Here is a 22,298-nt window from a genome sequence, read left to right on the forward strand (position 1 = left end):
AAAACTAGCATTTTTAAAATATCCAAGCACCCTGTATCATAACAAATCAATACGTTTGAAAATCGGTCCAAAATTCATCGAATAATTCTACTTTAAGATGAGAAATTCATGCACCGCTGCCTCTGCTAGCCCTGTACCAAGATGGCCGCGCTTTAGGCACGCCCTTCCACTGTCGATGCGGCGTCTATGTATATATGTCTATGGAGAAGACGAAAGGGTAAACGGACTGATAAGAGCCATTAGTTCAGCGATGAAATGTCGTGTTTTTTGTACCTCATCGCAGGAGCAGTTTGGATTTACGTGCTAGTGTATTACGCTGTGTTCAAAGGAGCAAGATGCTCAAATTCAGTAAAGCTGAAGGGGAAGACAGTCATTGTTACAGGTAAATTAACAAAATTATCACGCCAAGACGTGATGGGTTCATTTTACAGTTGAAGTTAAGGCTATACCAAATACCCAAGTTACCCTCAAAATTGTATTATTTTGTACAGAAAACTAAGACTAACATTTCACAGGCTTTATCAACTCACCAAAATAACGAAGTCTGGCGAAAGATAAACGTAACCGCGCTGAATATATTTCTTAGTGCCTTACGGCAGCCAGAGCGCTTAGGGTCCGTCGCAAAAGTGCAACGCCTTTTTCAGTGGAAATTCATGCAATGCACACCAAACCACTTGAGATGTCTTTTTGAACTCACTATAAAGCTTTCACAGCCATTTAGTTTCCAGTAAAAAATCATTTTAGGTACAATATGTTTTCAGTGTGCATATTTCATTCATATTTTAGACTTTTTTAATAACACTGGTTTTCGACATATCGACACCAAACCATTTCTGATCTGTTCATGAACTCATTGTGTAGTTCCCACAACCCATTATTGTCAAGAAATCCCCTTTCAAGAGTTTTTAAAAGGCATAATTAAAAGGCCTTTATTTTGTAATACCTCACTTGTTTTTATAGATAGCAACACCAACAGAGTTCTGATGTGTTCATAATAATAATAATCATAATAATAATACATTTTATTTAAAAAAGCACTTAAAACTCAAGGACACTTAACTACACAATAAAATAATGCTAATAAAGGATGTGGGGACTACACAATGAGTTCATAAACACATCAGAAGTGTTTTGGTGTTGATATCTATAAAAACAAGAGGGCTATTACAAAATAAAAGCCTTACATATGACTGAATCACATACACTGATAACTTACGCCTTTTAAAAAAAGTTAAAATGTTTTCCTTGATAATAAAGGATGTGGGAACCACACAATGAGTTCATGAACACATCAAAAATGGTTTGGTGTTGATATCTATAAAAACAAGAGAGTTATTACAAAATAAAAGCCAATTCCAATTTCAACACCAATTTCTTAGGACTTTTAAAAGCTCTTGAAAAAAACCTCTTTTATTGATAATAAAGGGTGTGGCGAACTATACAATGAGTCCATTCCGGGTTGAGTGAACACTGGCGGGATTTGCTGCCGCAACTCACCCGCAACTTTTTAATCGTGTTTCTATGGCACTCCAGCCACATAACAACCATATCTCGAGTTTAAACTGGGATTTCAACCCTCCTTTTTCGCTTGATTTTTTCGCTGGCTTTTTCATTTGTGCTGCCATCGCTCCGTGTTTCTGTGATAGCTGGCGAACGCTGTCTACCTGTTCAGCACACCACCCTGCTCCATGCCGTTGCTTCTGTGCTCAAGTCCTCAATGTCTTTGTGTGGTCTTTGCTGGTCTGGACTTCCCTGTCACTCTTCCACCTACCCATGGGAGGACTCCTTTAGTATTCGGTCGCTGAGGTTCTCAGGCTCCACTCACAACGGTGCAGATCTCCACCGGCAGCACTGCACCTCCACCCGGACATCACCCGCCCTCCAATTTGGCGGCCCCAAGGGGATTATCTCATTCTGGTCCTACACTCACCAGGCTCCGAGAAACACCGGCCGGACTGTTAATCACAGTGTGTTAGCCAGCCTGGCTAGGTCGGCTAACGCTCCTCTCAGCCATAACAACACTGGCATCAATTTCGGTCTGCTGAACATCCACTGCCTCACAGGCAAAGGACATTTCATCCAGGATATCCTTACTGACCGTAAGTTTGACTTTCTCTGTTTAAATGAGACTTGGCAAGTTCCTGGGGACTTTTCCCAGCTCAATGATTCTACTCCTCCAGGGTATGTTTACTCTTGCAAACCTCGTGGCTCGGGTCGCGGAGGTGGTCTCGCGATAGTCTACCGCGAGAATTTGAAGATCCTTCCAGTATCTGTGCCACCCCTCTCCTCACTAGAATGCATTGCCTGTCAAATTTCTGGACTCACCCCTATTATCATTGCCACAGTCTACCGTCCCCCTAAGCCTCACAAAGACTTTTTAAATTAATTCTCTGCCCTCCTCACCCACCTCTCCACTCTCTCACCTTATGTAATCCTGCTGGGGGATTTCAATATACATATGGACAACACTACTCTTCCCCTTACCATAGACTTCTCTTCATCACTCGCCAGTCTTGGCTTCAGACAGTTCTCAGACTTCCCTACACATATTAAAGGTCACACCCTGGACTTAATTGGCTGCTCTGGTCTCACCCCCTCCAACTGCACTGCTGATGAACTCCATATTACCGACCACTTCCTCCTCTGATTTAATGTCACCTTCCGCCTCTCCATTTCCAAACTACCCCCTGTCATCTCTTTCCGTAATATCAAGGACATTAACCTCCTCCCATATCGCCACCTTGACTCTTCTTCCACCCCTGATGACCTTGTCACCCAAGATAACAATGGTCTTACTAACATTCTCAATTCACTTGCTCCTGTCAAATCCCGCTCTGTTTTTTTTTACTCGATCTGCTCCCTGGTTCACTCCTGATCTCCTGGTTCACTCCTGATCTGAAGTCCAAAAATCGACAGCTTGAAAGATAGGAAATCTGGTCTCACCATCTATAAAGACATTTACACAGCACAGCTCTTTCTTTACAAGGACTCCATTTCTCATGCTCAAACACAATATTACTCCGGACTTATCTACTCTAATGCAGGCAACACCAAAACTCTTTTTTCAGTATTTAATAGCATCTTTCAACCCCCTGACTCCCAACCCCCCCACTCTACTCCTCTGAAACCTGCAACTCTCTCCTCCTGTTTTTCAACGAGAAGGTCAGCAAAATCCACCAGCACCTAAGCTCCTCTACCTCTCCCCTCCGCTCACCTGAACTTCTTCCACCCTGTCAACCATTTTCCAACTTTGATCTCCCTCATCCCTCATCTATCTCGGATCTCATCAGAAAGTCCTTCATCCTGTCTTCTTCACCCCCTCCCCATAGTCCTAGTCAAATCCTGCCTCCCTTTTCTGCTCCCCCTCAAATCGGCCATTATCCACTCCTCACTGTCCACTGGAATTGTTACCGCTTTTTTCAAGTCTACAGTTGTCAGTCCCTTCCTGAAAAAAACCTGGTTCAAACCCCAACGACTTCAATAACCTTCGCCCCATTTCTCACCTTCCTCACCTCTCACCTTTCATTTCCAAAATCTTAGAAAAAAATGTTGCTTCCCAACTTCACTCCCATCTCACCAATAACAGCCTTTACGAACAATTCCAGTCTGGTTTCTGTCCCCGCCACAGTACAAACAGTCCTCACAAATGACCTCCTCATGGCAGCTGACTCCGGTTTCATCTCCATCCTCATCCTCCTCGATCTGAGTGCGGCCTTTGACACCATTTCTCACCTCATCCTCCTCAATAGACTCTCCTCCTTAGGCATCATCAGCAACCCCCTGCAAAATATTTTCAGGAAATTTGGTTTACATTTTCACTGCTTCGTGGATGACACCCAGCTCTATTTATCCAGTAAACCTGACGCCACTCTCCCTGCCTCCTCCCTCACCCACTGCCTCTCTGAGATTAAATCCTGGTTCAACTCAAACTTCCTTAAACTCAACAGTGATAAAACTGAACTCCTCCTTGTTGGCACCAAATCCACCCTATCCAAAGTTGACAGTTTCTCCCTCACCATAGACATCTCCATAGTGTCCCCCTCCCCCCAGGTTAAGAGTCTGGGTGTCATCCTCGACAGCACACTTTCTTTCCACTCCCACATCAATAACATTACATTTAGAGGTCAAATATCTAAAACAACAAATGTACTCAATAAACAACATCCTACAAAAACAGAGTCACTCTGTGTGCCCCAATGCAGCAGTACAAGTAATGTAGCCACACCATCAACATTGCATGTCCTCAGAGGCTTAATAACCAACAGCACAACTATTTAAGTCAGAACGCAATCTCCTAAGAAACCAGAAAGTGCCAACCAAATAAGTTCTGTTGGAAGACATTTTGATCAGTTACTAGCTAAATGACATGAAGTTGCCTGCTTGAAGCAGAATTGAGTGTCACTGAGGTACAGTCAACAAGACAAATGCCCCCAAAGACACCCCTACATCCCAGTTCTCTCCATACCTACAACAGGCTTCTAGCCTTTCCTCATTTGGTACCACTAAATATTACAAACAGCACCCATCTTCTTGGTGCCTTGTGGTTCAATCTGTCAGTCTTACCCCAGGTTTTTAAGAATCAGTTTTCTCTCAGTGATAGTAAGACCATCATTATTTCCACACTCATGAAATGACAAAAAGTCATTAAGTGAGGTCGGTGGTCCCCACAACAGTTCCATCTCAAAGTCTGGTAGTTTGATAGACCTGGTCTTCTCCAGGGTTTTATTTTTGTTTGTTTGCAATTAAACTCTGTTTGATTAAAATTTAAACTAAATTTACAAAGTATTGAAATAGTTTTGATTGTGTGACAGAAGTCTGCCTAATTTAATCTGGATTTATTAATTTTAGTTTAGCCAAATTTAGGAACTAATCTTTCGAGTTTGTTCAATCCAATCTTAGTGATGCTCTTATTGGTATTTTTGGAATCCTAAAAGTCTCTAGATGAAAAATATACTCTTTTGATAATATGTCCTCGTTCATTTTCATTCACATCCTGATTTTCAAAAGTGTGAATGATTTACATTTTAATGCACTGATCAAACCTACCAACATGTCTATTTTGTCAGAGAAATATATCTCTGTATTTGAATATTATTCTTACTATAAAAGTGAAAAAAAAAGTTTTAAAAAGCTGCACTGCTAAATGAATGAATTCAGATATAGATTCAATTTTTATAACTTCTACTATAAACCCATGCCTTTCCCCTGTATTTTCAAATATAACATTTCTGTTAATTATTTCTATTTCTATTCTTTTAGTTTAATTAAAATACCATCGCAAACATTCCAGATGCCTGACACAGGCATGCCAGATTGCCATGTCTATGTTCTTCCTTGAATCACCTCGATTGACCAACAGTTAGATGTCACTTGGTTTGGCAAGGCATCTTTTTATCAGTATATTTGAGTGTGCTGTGTTTGGGAATTGTTTCCTTGCCTAGGGAGCAACACTGGCATTGGCAAGTCTGCAGCGCTGGATCTAGCAAAGAGAGGAGCCAGGGTGATCCTCGCCTGTCGCAACAAGGAGAGAGCTGAGGCTGCAGTTTATGAAATCCGCAGAGTAAGTAGTAGTAAGTAGCTCTTGGGAACCAGAGCCACATAGTTGGGCCAAAATACATAAGAAAACATAAGGAACCCAGATATCAGTAAGTTTAAGATTGAATGTTTAAAAAAAAAAATGAAATTCTGGACAACCAAGAGACAGTTTTGGCATATACGGTCTCCCCAAGAAATATTCATGATCTCTTCTGTTGTTTTTGCATAATTCTCGAATGTTGAAGTGAAGACACATTATTAGAAATGCTTTGAAATTAGGTAAAAATCAAAAACTGAAATGATTAATTTACAACATATTTCACAGCCTTTGACTATCAGGCCTTCCAACTTGAGTAGGGATACGCAAATGTAACTGCATTTGTCAAGCAGCTAAAAAGTATTCCCTCTTTGTTAAAGACCTGTAATTGGCCAAAATATTCCATCAATTCAATTTAAGTTATATAGCGCCATATTACAACATATGTTATCTCAAGGGACTTCAAAGATACAATACAATTCATTGTAATACCATCATAATTCAATCAAAGTCAATTAAAAAAAAAGTAGCCTCGCTAAGGAAACTAACAGATTGCACCAAAACTTCTCTTTGTTCCAATCTCCTGTCCTGAGCATGCACAAGGCAACTGTGGAATGAAAAAAGGTTGGCCATCCTCCTCGACCAGTTGGGGTTTAAGAGGACAGGAAAGAGGGTGCAACAAACACCATAACACCATTCAAAGGATACCTGTTGAGACACGGAAACACAAATTAATGGCAACAGTAATGCCAAATGTACATAGAGAAAAAAAGTAACAGAGTGAAGAGAGGTGCATCATGGCAGGCCCCCCAGCAGCCTAGACCTATAGCAGCTTAGCTATGGGATGTTTCAGGATCACCTGAGCCATCCCTAACTATAAGCTTTATCAAAAAGGACAGTTTTAAGCCTAATCTTAAAGTTAGAGAGGGTGTCTGGTTCCCGGACATATACTGGCAGCTGCTTCCACAAGAGAGGGGCCTGATAACTGAAGGTTCTGATTCCCATTCTACTTTTAGAAACCACAAGTAAAGCTGCAGTCTGGGAGCAAAGTGTTCTGTTTGGAAAATATCTAAAAATGAAATCTTTAAGATGTGATGGAGCTCAGTCATTAAGAGCTTTATATGTGAGAAGAAGAATCTTAAATTCTATTCTGAATTTAACAGGGAGCCAATGAAGAGAAGCTAAAACTGGAGAAACATGATCTCTCCTGTTAGTTCTCATCAGAACTCTGGCTGCAGCATTTTGGATCAGCTGGAGGCTTTTCAGGGAATTTGTGGGACAGCCCAATAATAAGGAATTACAGTAGTCCAGTCTTGAAGTAACAAATGCATGAACTAGTTTATCTGCATCACCCTGAGACAGGATGTTCCTGATTTTAGCAATATTACAAAGGTGAAAGAATACAGTCCTAGAAACCTGTTTTATATGCGAGTCAAATGATAAATTCTGGTAAAAAATTACTCAGAGGTTCCTCACTGTAGTTCAAGAAGCCTCATGCAGTTCCTTTAATCCCAAAAACGTGCAAGTCTCTGTAACAGAATGCTGTGATCGATCGTATCAAATGCAGCACTGAGATCCAACAGGACAAGCACAGAAACAAGTCCACTATCAGCGGCTAAAAGGAGATCATTGGTAACTTTCACCAGTGCTGTTTCTGTGCTATGATGCACTCTGAATCCTGACTGAAACTCTTCAAACAAATTATTTCTATGTAAATTATCACAAAGTTGAGGTGCCACAATTTTTTCAAGAACTTTAGACAAAAAAGGGAGATTGGATATAAGTCGATAATTAGCCAACACTTCTGAATCAAGAGTATGTCTTTTTAAGTAGACATTTAACTACAGCAACCTTAAAAGTCTGAGGTACATATCCTGTCAACAAAGACAGATTGATCAAATCAAATATGGAAGTGTTGATTAAGGGAAAAACCTCCTTGAACAGTCTGGTTGGGATTGGATCTAAAATACAAGTTGATGGTTTAGAAGAGACTATTGCTGTTGTTAGCTCAGAGAGATCAACTGGGCAGAAGCTGTCTAAATACAAATCAGGTTCTAAAGATACTTCTAAAGCTGCTCTACTTGATGATACATCAGTGATAATAGTGGGAAGGATTCCATTAATCTTTTCTCTGATAGAAACAATTTTGCTGTTAAAGAATCATGAAATAATCACTGCTGAGAGTTAAAGGAATACATGGCTCAACAGAGCTCGGACTCTTTGTCAGTCTGGCTACAGTGCTGAAAAGAAACCTGGGATTATTCTTATTCTCTTCAATTAATGATGGATAATAAGCAGTTCGAAGTGCTTTCTTATACGTTATTAAACTTTCAAGACTAACTGAGACTCTTCTAAATTAGAGGAACGCCATTGTTTCTCCAGCTTCCTTGCAGTCTGCTTTAAAGCATGCAGCTGTGAATTATACCAAGGAGCCAACATGTTCTGACTGATCATCAGGGGCTGATTTTTTAAAAGCTTGAATTGAGAGCCAAGAGGAGGTGAAGAGGTCTGGTGTTCTTTCAGAGCAATTAAATTACAGTAATTTGAAAGGTTATTATAGACATTCTAAATACTTAAGTAAATGATTAATGTGATTTTAATAATTGTGCAAACATTTCTAAAAGTACTACTTTGAAAAAATTTTTTTTAAATGAATTACTAATATAGCAAATTTGTGATACTATTCTATTTAGTAATAGCTGGGAATCAAAACACAAATAATGGACAACCCGCAGGACAATCTGAGCCTGAGTAAGGCTTTTACCTTGTGTGGTGACTCATGCTTGTATGGATACAGCTATGGGTATACAAAAAATAGAAATTCTACTGTGGGTTAGGTCCCCACATTTATGATGACCTTGTTATGATAAGTGATTTAATGGTGCTCCATTGGAGTATCAAAGTTTTGGATCAATGTTTTTTTTTTACAACCCAGCCCTGATTTGTACTTCTCCAAAACTTTGTCCCTGTCCTGTTTGGAGAGGTTCATGTGCTTGGTGGTGCCTCTTAATTCTTAAGTGGTTGTAGACTCTTGGGCTTTTCAGAACAAGAGCATTCTTAATTGAGATCATCTGACACTTTGATTGCAGGCAGGTTGACACTATTCAACTAATTTTGTGACTTTTGAAAATAAACTTGAGCACCAGATCATATTTAGGTGGTTCATTACACAGAGGTTGAATACATATGTGTGCACCGCTTTTTTTTTTGTAACTAAATCACCTCTGATATGTATTAAATGTGTCCAGTGGTCAAGTTGTAAAAAAATTCAGGGGCATGGTCAATTTTTTTCACCTTAAAAAATTCGTTATCAAAACAAAACACTGAAAATAAGACTTCTTAATCCTCTCAAATCATATCAAGCCAAGTTGATCTCTTTTTAAAGACAGTATTTTACAACAGAATTTACAACTTCAGCAAAGTTTTTAGTTTCTCAGTGTCTCATGACAGTATCCAAAGACTATCGTAATCATATTTTTTGTCAATGATTTTTCGGAATCTTGCTTTCTGATTGTTAGCTAAGCAATGACTTTGAAGCCAAGACTTGACAAGACTTGGAAACCTGTTCAATCTCCTCCTGTTCCTTATCCTCTTGATCCTCCTTCCTCTATGTGAAGAAAAAACATAGGGTTTGATAAAGTGAGCAAGACATGTCATGCTAATAAGTTTTACAAATGATTAAAAGCACACGAACTTGCTCTTGGATAAGAGACAGCATGTACAGTATATAGATTATCACATTTATCATATTCACTGTCTGTAATATTAAATTACAGGCCACAGGAACAGGCCCCAGAAGGGGGGAAAAACCTGTTGGAGATACTCTTTAATGTCACCTGCCTTGAACGTCAGAATTTTAGCTAACATCTTCACTTGTTTTTGTTGCCTGATGAGTCACGAGTGACTTGAGTTAATCTCAGCTAGCTTGGAAACTACACGGCTAGTTTGGAAAACTAGCTGTGTTGTTATTGTGCATACAAGCTGTGGTGAGTCTGGCGACTTTTGTCGATTAATAAAAAGTAATGAGATTCATGAGTCTTGATTTCACCTGTAATTTTCTTCTTTTTCAAAAAGTCTGACATTGTGTAGTCCAGCCGCTCGTTTCATGCTGACGTTGCAGTGCAATTACTCCTCAAGATGTCACTCTTGCTACATCTTATGCCACTCCCTCTGGCATCAGGCATCGACCAATTGAAAATAACAATAATGTTGCGCTGCCCTCAGATTTTATTATTTATTTCACTCAACACGTATTATGGTGAAATTATATCATATAATTATAAGTTATGTATTTACTGTAAAAATGGGAGTGATGGAGAAGGGGGAGTGGCAGTTTTACAGGGGGATTATTTTGATAGTTTTTATTTCAGGGAGGATAACATCCCTCCTCATCCCCCCTCAACTCGACTACTGAATGTGTCCACTTCTTATACTTTTAAACCTCTCTTTATTCAATAACAATACCTATAAAACATATTTAGATTTTGTAAGATGTGTAAGAAGATAGAGGAACAAAAATGAACACACTCAGTATTTATTTTAAATGCTTAAATAAGCCTCAGTAGATGGCATGAAACTAATAAGGGGTTAAACTGAGAAAGTGATTTTGATTTCCAAAGGTTATTTTCAACTTTAAGTTTTGCTAACTACAGCTAGGCTTACTTGCCACCCATGCCTTTCAGGAGAGTGGGAGCAACCAGGTGGTATACATGCAGCTGGATCTGGCAAGTTTGAAGTCTATTCGCAGTTTTACTGAAACCTTTCTGAAGACTGAACCCAGACTGGATATCCTTATTAACAATGCAGGTGAGGCCATGATCAGGGATTGGAATTATCTGGATGTATTGTTTTTATATAAAGACAAAACTTCAAGTTCAAGGAAACAAACAATGAACCATCTTTTATTTCAGGTGTGATAGGTCCAGGACGTACTGAGGATGGTTTTGGCATGGCGTTTGGAGTCAACCATCTGGGTCACTACTATCTCACCAACCTTCTCCTGGACCGCCTGAAGCAGTGTGGTCCCAGTCGAGTTGTCACAGTTTCTGCACTCCTACACCACTTAGGAAACATAGACTTCCCTTTGTTGGCTTCTAGAAAGGATTTAGTGTCTGGCCAGTCTACCTGGAACAACTTGCAGGCTTACTGTAACAGCAAGCTCTGCAATGTGCTCTTCACCAGGGAGCTTGCTAACCGTTTGGAGGGCACCAAAGTCACTTGCTACACCCTGCACCCAGGTCAGTGCTTGCTGGTAATGTTGTGATGTTTATTTGTATTGATCCAGGAAAATGGCACTATTCAGATTTACAATCTCTTTTGACAGGCAGCAGCTCTATCAGCACTTATTACTCAACAGTACATACAGACTTTACATACAATGTAGAATGTTTGTTTGTATAAATGACAAAGAAAACAAGAGACCTACACACGTGGACAAAATTGTTGGTACCCCTCAGTTAAAGAAGGAAAAACCCACAATTCTCACTGAAAGCACTTGAAACCTACAAAAGTAAGAATAAATAAATATTCATTGAAAATTAAATAATCAAAATCAGCCATTACTTTTGTTGATTAACATAATTATTTAAAAAAAAAAAAAACTAATGAAATAGGGCTGGACAAAAATGATGGTACCCATAACTTAATATTTTGTTGCACAACCTTTTGAGGCAAACACTGCAATTAAACGATTTCTGTATTTGTCAGTCAGCGTTCTGCAGTTGTCAACAGGTATTTTGACCCACTCCTCATGAGCAAATTGCTCCAGTTGTCTCAGGTTTGATGGGTGTCTTCTCCAAATGGCATGTTTCAGCTCCTTCCACAGATGTTCAATGGGATTCAGATCTGGGCTCAAGGAAGGCCACTTTAGAATAGTCCAACGCTTTTCTCTCAGCCATTCTTGGGTGTTTTTGGCTGTGTGTTTTGGATCGTTGTCCTGTTGGAAGACCCATGACCTGCGACTGAGACCAAGCTTTCTGACACTAGGCAGCACATTTCTCTCCAGAATGCCTTGATAGTCGTCAGATTTCATTTTACCTTGAACACATTCAAGACACCCTGTGCCAGATGCAGCAAAGCAGCCCCAAAACATTGCTGAGCCTCCTCCATGTTTCCCCGTAGGGACAGTGTTCTTTTCTTCGTATGCTTGGTTTTTGAGTCTATGAACATAGAGTTGATGTGCCTTACCAAAAAGCTCCAGTTTGGTCTCATCTGTCCAAAGGACATTCTCCCAGAAGCTTTGTGGCTTGTCAACATGCATTTTTGCAAATTCCAGTCTCGCTTTTTTATGATTTTTTTTCAGCAGTGGTGTCCTCCTTGGTCGTCTCCCACGAAGTCCACTTTGGCTCAAACAATGACGAATGGTGCGATCTGACACTGATGTACCTTGGCCTTGGAGTTCACCTTTAATTTCTTTGGAGGTTGTCCTGGGCTCTTTGGATACAATTCGGACGATCTATCTCTTCAATCTGTCATCAATTTTCCTCTTGCGGCCACGTCCAGGGAGGTTGGCTACTGTCCCGTGGGTCTTGAACTTCTGACTAATATGAGCCACTGTTGTCACAGGAACTTCAAGCTGTTTAGAGATGGTCTTATAGCCTGCACCTTTAAGATGTTTGTCTATCATTTTTTTTCGGATGTCCTGGGACAATTCTCTCCTCCGCTTTCTGTTGTCCATGTTCAGTGTGGTACACACCTTTTCACCAAACAGCAGAGTGATTACTTATCTCCCTTTAAATAGGCAGACTGACTCATTATGAGTTTGGAAACACCTGTGATGTCAATTACAATTACAATTACTGAGTTAATCATTTCACTCTGGTCAAATAGTTTTCAATATTTTATAGAGGTACCATCATTTTTGTCCAGCCCTATTTCATTAGTTTGTTTTTTTAAAATAATTATGTTAATCAACATTTCAAAAGTAATGGCTGATTTTGATTATTTAATTTTCAATGAATATTTATTTATTGTTGCTTTTGTAGGTTTCAAGTGCTTTCAGTGAGAATTGTGGGTTTTTCCTTCTTTAACTGAGGGGTACCAACAATTTTGTCCACGTGTGTATATATCAAACCTAAAGAACATAAAAGAAGAGCTCAGAATAGGTCATCATTGGTGATCACATGTCAAACTGGGGCAGTTAGTCAGCCATTTCTATCTCTCATAGAGGATTTTCAGTCATTGACCATCTTAAAGTTTAAGCAGCTGCCATAAGGTTGCCCTGTGTCTAAATAGTATCACAGTGCAAACTACAGGAACGAAGTCCTGAAACTGACAGCTTGCTACACATAAAATATCCTGGATCTAAACACCATAAAAACAAAAGAAATCATCATTGACTTCAGAGAGAAAAGTCCTTACCTCACGCATCTTCACATCAACGGTGCCTGTGTGGAGACGGTCCACACCTTTAAATACCTGGGCTGATCTCTCCTGGTCTGCAAACACCACGGCAGTGATCAAGAAGGCCCAGCATTGCATCCTGCATCAAAAGCCTCCTGACATGCTAGCTGCACTGAACCAGACAGGAAAAGGGCTGCAGAGATTGGTCATCACCGCACAGAGGATCATCAGCCACCCTCTCTCCTCCCTGGACTCCATCTACTCCCGCTGCTCAAACATAGCTCAGGACAGTTTACACCCAGGCCATCATCTGTTCAACCTATAACCTATTGCCCTCTGGGAGGCGCGACAGGTGCATCAGAACCAGGACAAACAGTCTAAAAAACAGCTTTTATCCAGAGCCATTGCCCTGCTGAACGTAAACATGCACTAACTGCCAAAAGATTAATATTTTTATGTATTTATCTTGTTATGCATTCACACTTTACATACTCAGCTCAGACAATAACCATTGAATGCTGAGAGAATAGCACAGATTGTTGATTTTTTTTATTGTTTAATGTCTGTTTGTTAAGTGATCTGCACTTTAAATGCTAAGCTTTTAATTTGTGTTCGTGTACAATAACAATAAATTCTGAATCTGTATCTGAATCTGAATCTACTTATAAACCTAGCTAATGTTTACAGTAAACATATACTTTATGTTTTTGGATCACCTGTTCTTTTCAGGAGTCATTCACACAGAGCTGGGTCGCAATATGAGTCGGTGGCAGCAGCTTCTCTGGATACCCTTAGCCAAGCTCTTCTTCCTCCACCCTGAGGGGGGCTCACAGACCACCCTGCACTGTGCCCTGCAGGAGGGCATTGAACCTCTCAGTGGGCGTTACTTCTCAAACTGTGCGCTACAACAAGTGGGAGCCAAGGGAAGAGACGATGCCCTAGCAAAGAAGCTGTGGGAAGTGAGTGAGAGGTTAACGGGCTTATAACAAGAGACGTAAGGTTTTTCCACCAAATTTGTTCTAATACTGGGTCAGAGCCCGAACCTAACTTAGAACCAGTTCGGTCCATTTCAACCACCAAAGTGGCTCCAGCACCGAAAAACCAGTGCTAGACTCTGCTGGGCCAGATCAGGGTTATGGGGACCAACCAGAGCAGCTGAAATAGATAAATAGAGCCACCGTATTGTGTTTATTCTGCTTGATTCAAGACAGAACAATTTAAAAAAAAAAAGAGCTGCAACATGAATGTGAGGTCAAGTTAGCTTTGCAGAGAGCATTCATAAACACAATCTGTTGCTTAAAACAGCATTTTTAAATGAGGCTAGTGAGATTAAGACAGTTTGCAGGTAAAAGGAGACAAAGACTTTGTTGTTTTAGTGAAGAATTTTTAAGTGTCTTCAAAAATTCAGGCTACAGTGGACGGAGAGAGGATCCAACATGTAGCAGAAGAGACATTAAAAGTGATATTATTGACGTGGCTCTGGTGTGGCTTTCTGGCTGTGAACCAAACCAGTTCTTAGTTTGAATTTCAAACTGGCTCCAGAAAAGGGGTCCGAAAATTCAGGTCCGAAAAGGGGTAACTGGATCCTCATCCAGAACCATCAGGAACTGTATAAGTCCTCTGTGCCTTAGAGCTGTTAACAGGCTACTTGTCTTCTAAATCCATCTCAAGTGTGCTTGCCTGTGCGTATTTAAGCGATTGTTTCTAATGGTTTTTCCTGTGGGAGCAAGTGTTATATGCCTCGTGTTAGATCAATCCAAAGAGTTTATCAAAGGGCAGATATCTACAGAGATGTCTTGTGGTAAAAGCACATATTCTGATTGCACTGTACGAGGGAAAATCCTTCACCCTTAGTTTATATCAGTCACACATTCCAGCTTTGTATGAGTGAATCTGTCTCAGAGGCTTTTCATGTGCAGCATGTATTAATGTTAATCCAAGTAAGGAAACTGAAAAAAAAGAAATTATTCTTAAATTAATGTGCATCATCATTATATTTTGTTATATTTTTGTATTTCTTATGTTCACTCATAAGACAAAACATTGTGACCATTTGCCTGATATACTCCTGTTCCTTTAAGTGATGCCAAAACTGTTCTGTCTGTCAAGGTATGTCTTCTACCCCAAATAAAGAGAAGATCCTTGTAGCCCAGATTGTTCATGTCTAATTGTCTTTTACACCTAACGCATTTAGAGTATTAACTACCTGTTCACTTGTCATTTAATATTTTTCAAATTTAAAAATGCTTGTTTAGTGTTATTTACATAGCTGTAAGTGCTCAGAATGTGATGTGGCACAGTTGTATCTGTCTTCTTGTGAGTGGCAAAATGAACAGAAAGTGGTGCAGGAGAATTCATCCTGTGGCCTGTCAAGCCTCAAACCTTCTGCGGTCCATGCTGCATCTTTTTGTGGAGAAGTTTATCCTACAAGTTTACAAGTTTAAAACAGTTCGTCAATTTGTTGTCTCAAACATTAGGGATAAAAACACTCATCATACAAAAGTAAAATATAACTTGGCTTTAACTCGTTCCATAATTAATTAGCAAAAATCAGTGAATTATACGTATTTTACTATGTGTTGTCATCGGAAGCTGATAACTACTTAATGATCTAAAGATTATCCCAATACCATGAATGGTTTAGAAGCCTTTGGGCACATCATGAGGAGTGGTAGGGCCATTTGCAGTGATGGAGACAAAGAATAAGTCATTTTCCAAGGTGTTTATTATTACTTGTTCAGAAACTAATACTTAAAGGGGAACTCCGGTATTTTTAAACCTAGACCTTATTTTTGGCATGAAATACATTTATCTACTCACCGAGAACAGTTTGGCGAAAGTCAGCGTCCTTCGAAAGCTATTTAGAAAACTTGCGATCGGCGTATATCCACATAACAGAGTTAATGGGGCAGGGACGATGCAGCCTCTAAATAAGGCATTATCTGTCTTTATTTCACCAATACTTTAAGAAGAATGAATGAACAAACGTGTACTATAGCTCTGTTGGCACATGGCTACTTGCAGCTCTAGGAGAGCTAACGGAGGGAATTCTACACACACCTCTACTGGGACGACTTCATCCACACGCATGGCTGCAGCACAGCTCATTCACTCCAGTAAGAACGTCCATCTTACTCAAAGCTGCCGTTCACATTGTCAAAATCTGATAAATATCCTGCCATATTGCACAAAACTAGCAGTAGCAAACTCTATGTTAAGTTAGCCAACAGTTACAGAGAAAGGAGTAAATAAACTGTACTCCAGGGGGGCGTGTGGATGAAGTGGTCCCAGTAGAGTGCCTGTGTAGAAATCCCTCCTTTCGCTCTTCTATAGCCACAAGTAGCCATATAACAGCACCAATTAGCTAACAGAGTAATAGTACACGTTCGTGTACTATTGTGTGTGTGTATCGTGTGTACATGCCTTATTTAGAGTTTGCATCGTCCCTGCACCATTAAGTCATATGAATATACGCCGATCGCGAGTTTTCTGAATAGCTTTTGAAGGATGACGACTTTCGCCAAACTGTTGAGTAGTCGTGAGTAGATAAATGTATTTCATGCCATAAATAAGGTCTAGGTTTAAAAAAAAAAAAAACGGAGTTCTCCTTTAATTTGTTTTCCAATAAATTATTGGACACCCAATTTGATGTATGGCCTATACTCATGGCGTGTATGCCTCGAGTGCCTCCTTCTGTTGAGGCAAATCTAATGCAATAGAACTCATCTTTCAGTCGAGAGCAAAGAAAATCTAGATATAATTTACAAGTCAATAGACCTGTCTTAGACCAAATAAGCAGTGCAGTGATGCTAGAATAGGTTTAGTCTAATTTTTCCTGGTTCTGGGGAAAGGTACAATGTAAGATTTTAGAAACTTTCAATGAATTGTCAGTTGAAATTATTGATATAATGTGAAGAAAAAAAAAACAGCTTTTGTGTTTTGTCATAACACTTTTTTTTTTTAAAATAAGCTTATCAGCTACTGGATTACCAAACGGCTGAAATTTGTAGGTGCAAAAGTGAAAAATGTAGACAGGGTAAAAAAAAAAAAAAAATCCATTCTCAGCATTACTTATATTTTTTGGCATAGGCATACCTAATATTTTACAGCATTAGATCCTAGACACTGCGCAGTCTTTACCATACCTAAAATGTCTGACTTCTCAATGGAAGCAGATCAATCTATGGTTAAAGAGCACGATTTAATATGGTACTTATGTAAGGGTTTCTGCATAAACTTGTCAATGTCCACAGGGAGGCAGTAGCGTAGCATAGTTGCACCAACAGAGACCAAATTGTCTCTTCATACTGCTCCTTGGCTGTTGTTGCTTGGAGCAAGGTTGTTGGGGACCTTAACCCAGCAGACCTATGGATTCTGTTCATTATGAGCTCTGATTATTAACACGGGGAGGTATGAAAGCCAGGTCAGCTATGTGTGTTAAGAGAGATGCTCTTGTAATTACTCAGTAGGACATTTCTCTGCACAGACTTCTACTTTAACCTTAGTGGTGGTAGGGAGGGACGCACTTCCACGATCGATTCTTATCTCCTTTTGCCTTCAGCCATCCTTCTGTCCCCTATCTTCACCCTCCTTCCTGTCTCTGCTGCATGCTGAACGGGCAGCTAGTATACTTGAGCTGTACTCTCAAATGACAATCTTCTCCTTTTTTTTTTTTTTTGAGTTGCCCATACAGGAGGGCATATATACAGTGTAGCTGCTGGATTGACATTTAACTCACAAATGTATTCAAAGAATAACCTCTGGTTGTACATAAAAGAGGTAAAAATATGAAGGACTGCCTAGAACATTCATATTTAACCACTCAACCATACTGCCTTCACCGGTATCAGCTCAATCTGCTGTGGTACCTGTCCAGAAGGGAAATTACCGATGTGGTTGTTGTCAGTCTAACTAGTTGTAAATTCCCTTAAACAAGATGTTTAGAGCTAGTTTTTTGTCTTTACTTTATCTTATAAAAGTTATAGGGATAACAGAAGATCATGTCTTACATAGTATTTTATCTTAATCAATTGTCATTTGTCCTTGCAGGAAATACAAGTTGAGCACTGAAGAATCTAATATCTGAACACAGAAGTACTGTAAGATGTAAAAACAAAGTTTGGTAGCAAAACATTTAGATGAATTTAACCATCTAATTTAATCTCTGTATGACCACTACTGGGACTGAGATGGTAACTACCCATCCAACGAAATCAATGAATGAAATATTGGAATGAAATATTCCAGTTGAAAATCGTTATTCATTACATAGTGGAATGCGTTGAGAACAAAATAATATAAAAATTATCAATGTAAATCAAAATTATTATCAGGTCTGGATTTGGAATCATATTCAAAATAAAAGTGGAAAATCACCCTATACCCTGCCTACAATGCATGGGCATGCTCCTTTTGAGGCGGGAGATGTTCTCCTGAGGGATCTCCTCCCAGACCTGGGTTAAAGCATCAGTCAACTCCTGGACAGTCTGTGGTGCAACGTGGCGTTGGTGGACGGAACGAGATATGATGTCCCAGATGTGCTCGATTGGATTGAGTTATGGGGAACGTTCAAGCCAGTCCATAGCATCAATGCCTTCATCATGCAGGAACTGCTGACACACTTCAGCCACATGAGACCTAGCATTGTCATTCATCAGAAGGAACCCAGGGCCCACTGCACCAGAATATGGTCTCACAATGGGTCTGAGGATCTCATCCAGGTAACTAATGGCAGTCAGGGTACCTCTGGCTAGCACATGGAGGGCTCTTTTATGTATGTTCTGTTTGAGCAGAAACACGCATATTAGTGGCCTGCTGGAGGTAATTTTGCAGGGCTCTGGCAGTGCTGCTCCTGTTCCTCCTTAAACAAAGGGGGAGGTAACGGTCCAGCTGCTGGGTTGTTGCCCTCTTACGGTCCCCTCCACGTCTCCTGGTGTACTGGACTGTCTCCTGGTGTACTGGACTGTCTCCTGGTATCTCCTCCATGCTCTGGACACTGTGCTGAGAGAAACAGCAAAGCGTCTTGCCACAGCTCGCATTGATTTGCAATTTTGGATGACCTGCACTACCTGAGCAACCTCTGTGGGTTGTAGACACCGCCTCATGCTACCTGTACGGGTGAGAGCACTGACAAAAATGCAGAAGTGACCAAAACATCAGCTAGAAAGGATGAGAACAGAGAAATGGTCTGTGGTCACCACCTGCAGAACCTCTCCTTTATAGGGGTTGTCTTGCTAATTACCTCTCATTTCAATTTCAATTCAATTAAATTTATTTATTTATATAGTGCCAGATTACAACAATTGTCATCTCAAGGCACTTAAGTAATATAGTCCAATTCAAGCCAATTAGAATTCAATTCATTGCAATCATAATCCAATTCATTCATATAGAGCCAATTCAAAAAATAATATCCTAGCTAAGGAAACCAACAGATTGCACCGAAACTTGTTAAACTTGAATTTAACAGGGAGCCAATGAAGAGAAGCTAAAACTGGAGAAACATGATCTCTCCTGTTAGTTCTCATCAGAACTCTGGCTACAGCATTTTGGATCAGCTGGAGGCTTTTCAGAGAATATGTGGGACAGCCCAATAATAAGGAATTACAGTAGTCCAATCTTGAAGTAACAAATGCATGAACTAGTTTCTCTGAATCACCCTGAGACAGGATGTTCCTGATTTTAGCAATATTATGAAGGTGAAAGAAGGCAGTCCTAGAAACCAGTTTTATATGTGCGTCAAATGATAAATTCTGGTAAGAAATAACTCCAAGGTTCCTCACTGTAGAACTAGAAGCCAAGGAAATACCATTTAGAGTAACTACACAATTTCTCCCTGAAGCGCTCAGGTCCAAAGAGAACAACTTCAGTTTTGTCTGAATTTAAAAGCAGACCATTCTGAGTCATCCAGGTGCTTTTGTCTTTAAGACAGGCTTGTAGTCTGACCAACCTATTGGTTTCATCTCGTTTCATAGATAAGTACAGCTGAGTATCAACAGCATAACAATGGAAATTTATGCCATGCTGTCTGATAATGTTACCTAATGGAAGCATGTATAAAGTAAAAAGAATCGGTCCAAGCACAGAACCCTGAGGAACTCCATGACTTACTCCAACGTGTGAGGAAGAATCTTCATTTACAAGAACAAACTGGAATCTATCAGATAAATATGACTTAAACCAGCCTAATGCAGTTCCTTTAATCCCAATAACATGTTCAAGTCTCTGTAACAGAATGCTGTGATTGATCGTATCAAATGCAGCACTGAGATCCAACAGGACAAGCACAGAAACAAGTCCGCTATCAGAAGCTAACAGGAGATCATTGGTAACTTTCACCAGTGCTGTTTCTGTGCTATGATGCACTCTGAATCCTGACTGAAACTCTTCAAACAGATTATTTCTATGTAAATGATCACAAAGTTGAACTGCAACTATTTTTTCAAGAACTTTAGACAAAAAAGGGAGATTGGATATAGGTCGATAATTAGCCAACAATTCTGAATCAAGAGTAGGTTTTTTAAGTAAAGGTTTAATTACAGCAACCTTAAAAGTCTGAGGTACATATCCTGTCAACAAAGATCGATTGATCAAATCCAATATGGAAGTGTCAATTAAGGGGTAAACCTCCTTGAACAGTCTGGTTGGGATTGGGTCTAACATACAAGTTGATGGTTTAAGAGACTATTGCTGTTGTTAGCTCAGAAATATCAACTGGGCAGAAACTGTCTAAATACAAATCAGGTTCTAACAATACTTCTAAAGCTGCTCTACTTGATGATACATCAGTGATAATAGTGGGAAGGATTCCATTAATCTTCTCTCTGATAGAAACAATTTTATTGATGAAGAATCTCATGAAATCATCACTGCTGAGTGTTAAAGGAATACATGGCTCAACAGAGCTCGGACTCTTTGTCAGCCTGGCAACAGTGCTGAAAAGAAACCTGGGATTATTCTTATTCTCTTCTATCAATAATGAATAATAAGCAGTTCTAGCTTTACGAAGTGCTTTCTTATACGTTATTAAACTATCTTTCCAGACTAATTGAGAATCTTCTAAATTAGAGGAACGCCACTGTCTCTCCAGCTTTCTTGCAGTCTGCTTTAACGCACGCAGCTGTGAATTATACCAAGGAGCCAACCTCTTCTGACTGATTACCTTCCTATTCAGAGGGGCAACATTGTCCAGTGTTGTACGCATTGAAACTATAGTGCTGTCAACAAGAGAGTCAAGTTCTACTGGAGTAAAATTTAGTTAGCCGTCCACCTGTTGTCTGTTCCATTTGCACAACAGCAGGTACAACTGATTCACAAACAGTGTTGCTTCCTAACTGGTCAGGTTGATTTCATAGAAGTGTGATTGACTTGGAGTTACATTGTGCTGTTTAGGTGTTCCCTTTATTTTTTAGAAAAGTGTAGTTTGCCTATATATTATACCAGTCCATTTCGTTTTGTTAGCTCTGATCTTGAGGATGGCTCATGGGCTCAGCCATTTACAAATAAAATAGAATCTGATAGTGCAATCACTTTTTTGTTTATCTAGAATAAACCTAATACAGAAATTGAATCAAAATATTTTTAAGTGTTCTGCCAGCATTAAAAAAAGAAAAGAAAAAAAAACATGCATAAATAAAGACAGTAAACTAGAAAATGTATTTACAATTTGACTGCAACTTAGATTGGAGCAGGTCTCACCGAATTCCATACTGCTTCACGTCTTCATCCTCAGACACTGGTATGACTCACTTCACAAAGTCATAAGAAAGAGGTAAAACCAAAAAGGTAAAGATATTTGTATTGGAAATGATAAGCAAACTAAGTCACATATCCAAATTCCTCTCCTCACTATACAATGACGTCTCATGAGATAGGAGAGCAGTGTTGTTTTAGGCCACAGGTCTGCAGCTCAGCAGTGTATACACTTCTTGCTTGATCTATAGTTCATAGACGTTCTGTCAGTCTGGCTCCATTATTTTGTTTGAGATGCAGCTCATTGATAACTTGTGTGCTGTGTTTGCTTTGGGCTGGCTTCACAGTGTTGCAGTACTTAGAGACTGGATTAGGACATCAATTAGACAGTTATTGGATGAACAGAGCCATGTAGATTGATTTAGATGCTGGGATGCTGTGTGCAGGTTGTTTGTATTGGCACATTATGAACACATCTTTGTGAAATCAAGAATTATTTTTTGCATTTCATTTGTGATCATCATATTGATATATTTTGTGTTACAGAAACCTGGTTGCAGCAGGAGGATAATGTTAGCATTAATGAATCAACTCACTCTGACTATTTAAATGTTCACATTCTTCGAACCACAGGTAGAGAAGGAGGAGTGGCAGCTATCTTCAGATCAGGGTTACTAATCAGTCCTAGATCCAA

The 22,298-nt window shown here is 39.6% G+C and overlaps 1 protein-coding gene across 2 annotated transcripts; it reads left to right on the forward strand.

Moving 5' to 3' along the window:
* Positions 1-214: 214 nt before the first annotated feature.
* LOC140314790 (dehydrogenase/reductase SDR family member 13-like) lies at positions 215-15,065 on the forward strand. Of its 2 annotated transcripts, none has more exons than XM_072393152.1 (5): positions 215-382; positions 5,442-5,560; positions 10,255-10,378; positions 10,483-10,809; positions 13,643-15,065. In XM_072393152.1, the coding sequence occupies exons 1-5, from the start codon at positions 256-258 to the stop codon at positions 13,897-13,899; spliced, it is 954 nt and encodes a 317-aa protein (XP_072249253.1). In that variant the 5' UTR covers positions 215-255; the 3' UTR covers positions 13,900-15,065. The 2 variants fall into 2 exon arrangements, with proteins under 2 accessions (XP_072249253.1, XP_072249252.1); XM_072393151.1 differs by lacking the exon at positions 215-382 and adding an exon at positions 393-2,099.
* Positions 15,066-22,298: the final 7,233 nt, after the last annotated feature.

Source organism: Leuresthes tenuis, unplaced genomic scaffold (assembly GCF_036924035.1).
Source record: "Leuresthes tenuis unplaced genomic scaffold, fLeuTen1.0.hap1 SCAF_9, whole genome shotgun sequence".
NCBI lineage: Eukaryota > Metazoa > Chordata > Actinopteri > Atheriniformes > Atherinopsidae > Leuresthes > Leuresthes tenuis.

Excerpts from the sequence above, each read along its gene's own strand:
- LOC140314790 (XM_072393151.1), top strand. The coding sequence starts at position 1,718 with ATGTCTTTGTGTGGTCTTTGCTGGTCTGGACTTCCCTGTCACTCTTCC. Across the intron at positions 2,100-5,441 it reads CCAGGATATCCTTACTGACC|GGAGCAACACTGGCATTGGC; the intron begins GTAAGTTTGACT and ends TTCCTTGCCTAG. Across the intron at positions 10,379-10,482 it reads TATCCTTATTAACAATGCAG|GTGTGATAGGTCCAGGACGT; the intron begins GTGAGGCCATGA and ends CTTTTATTTCAG.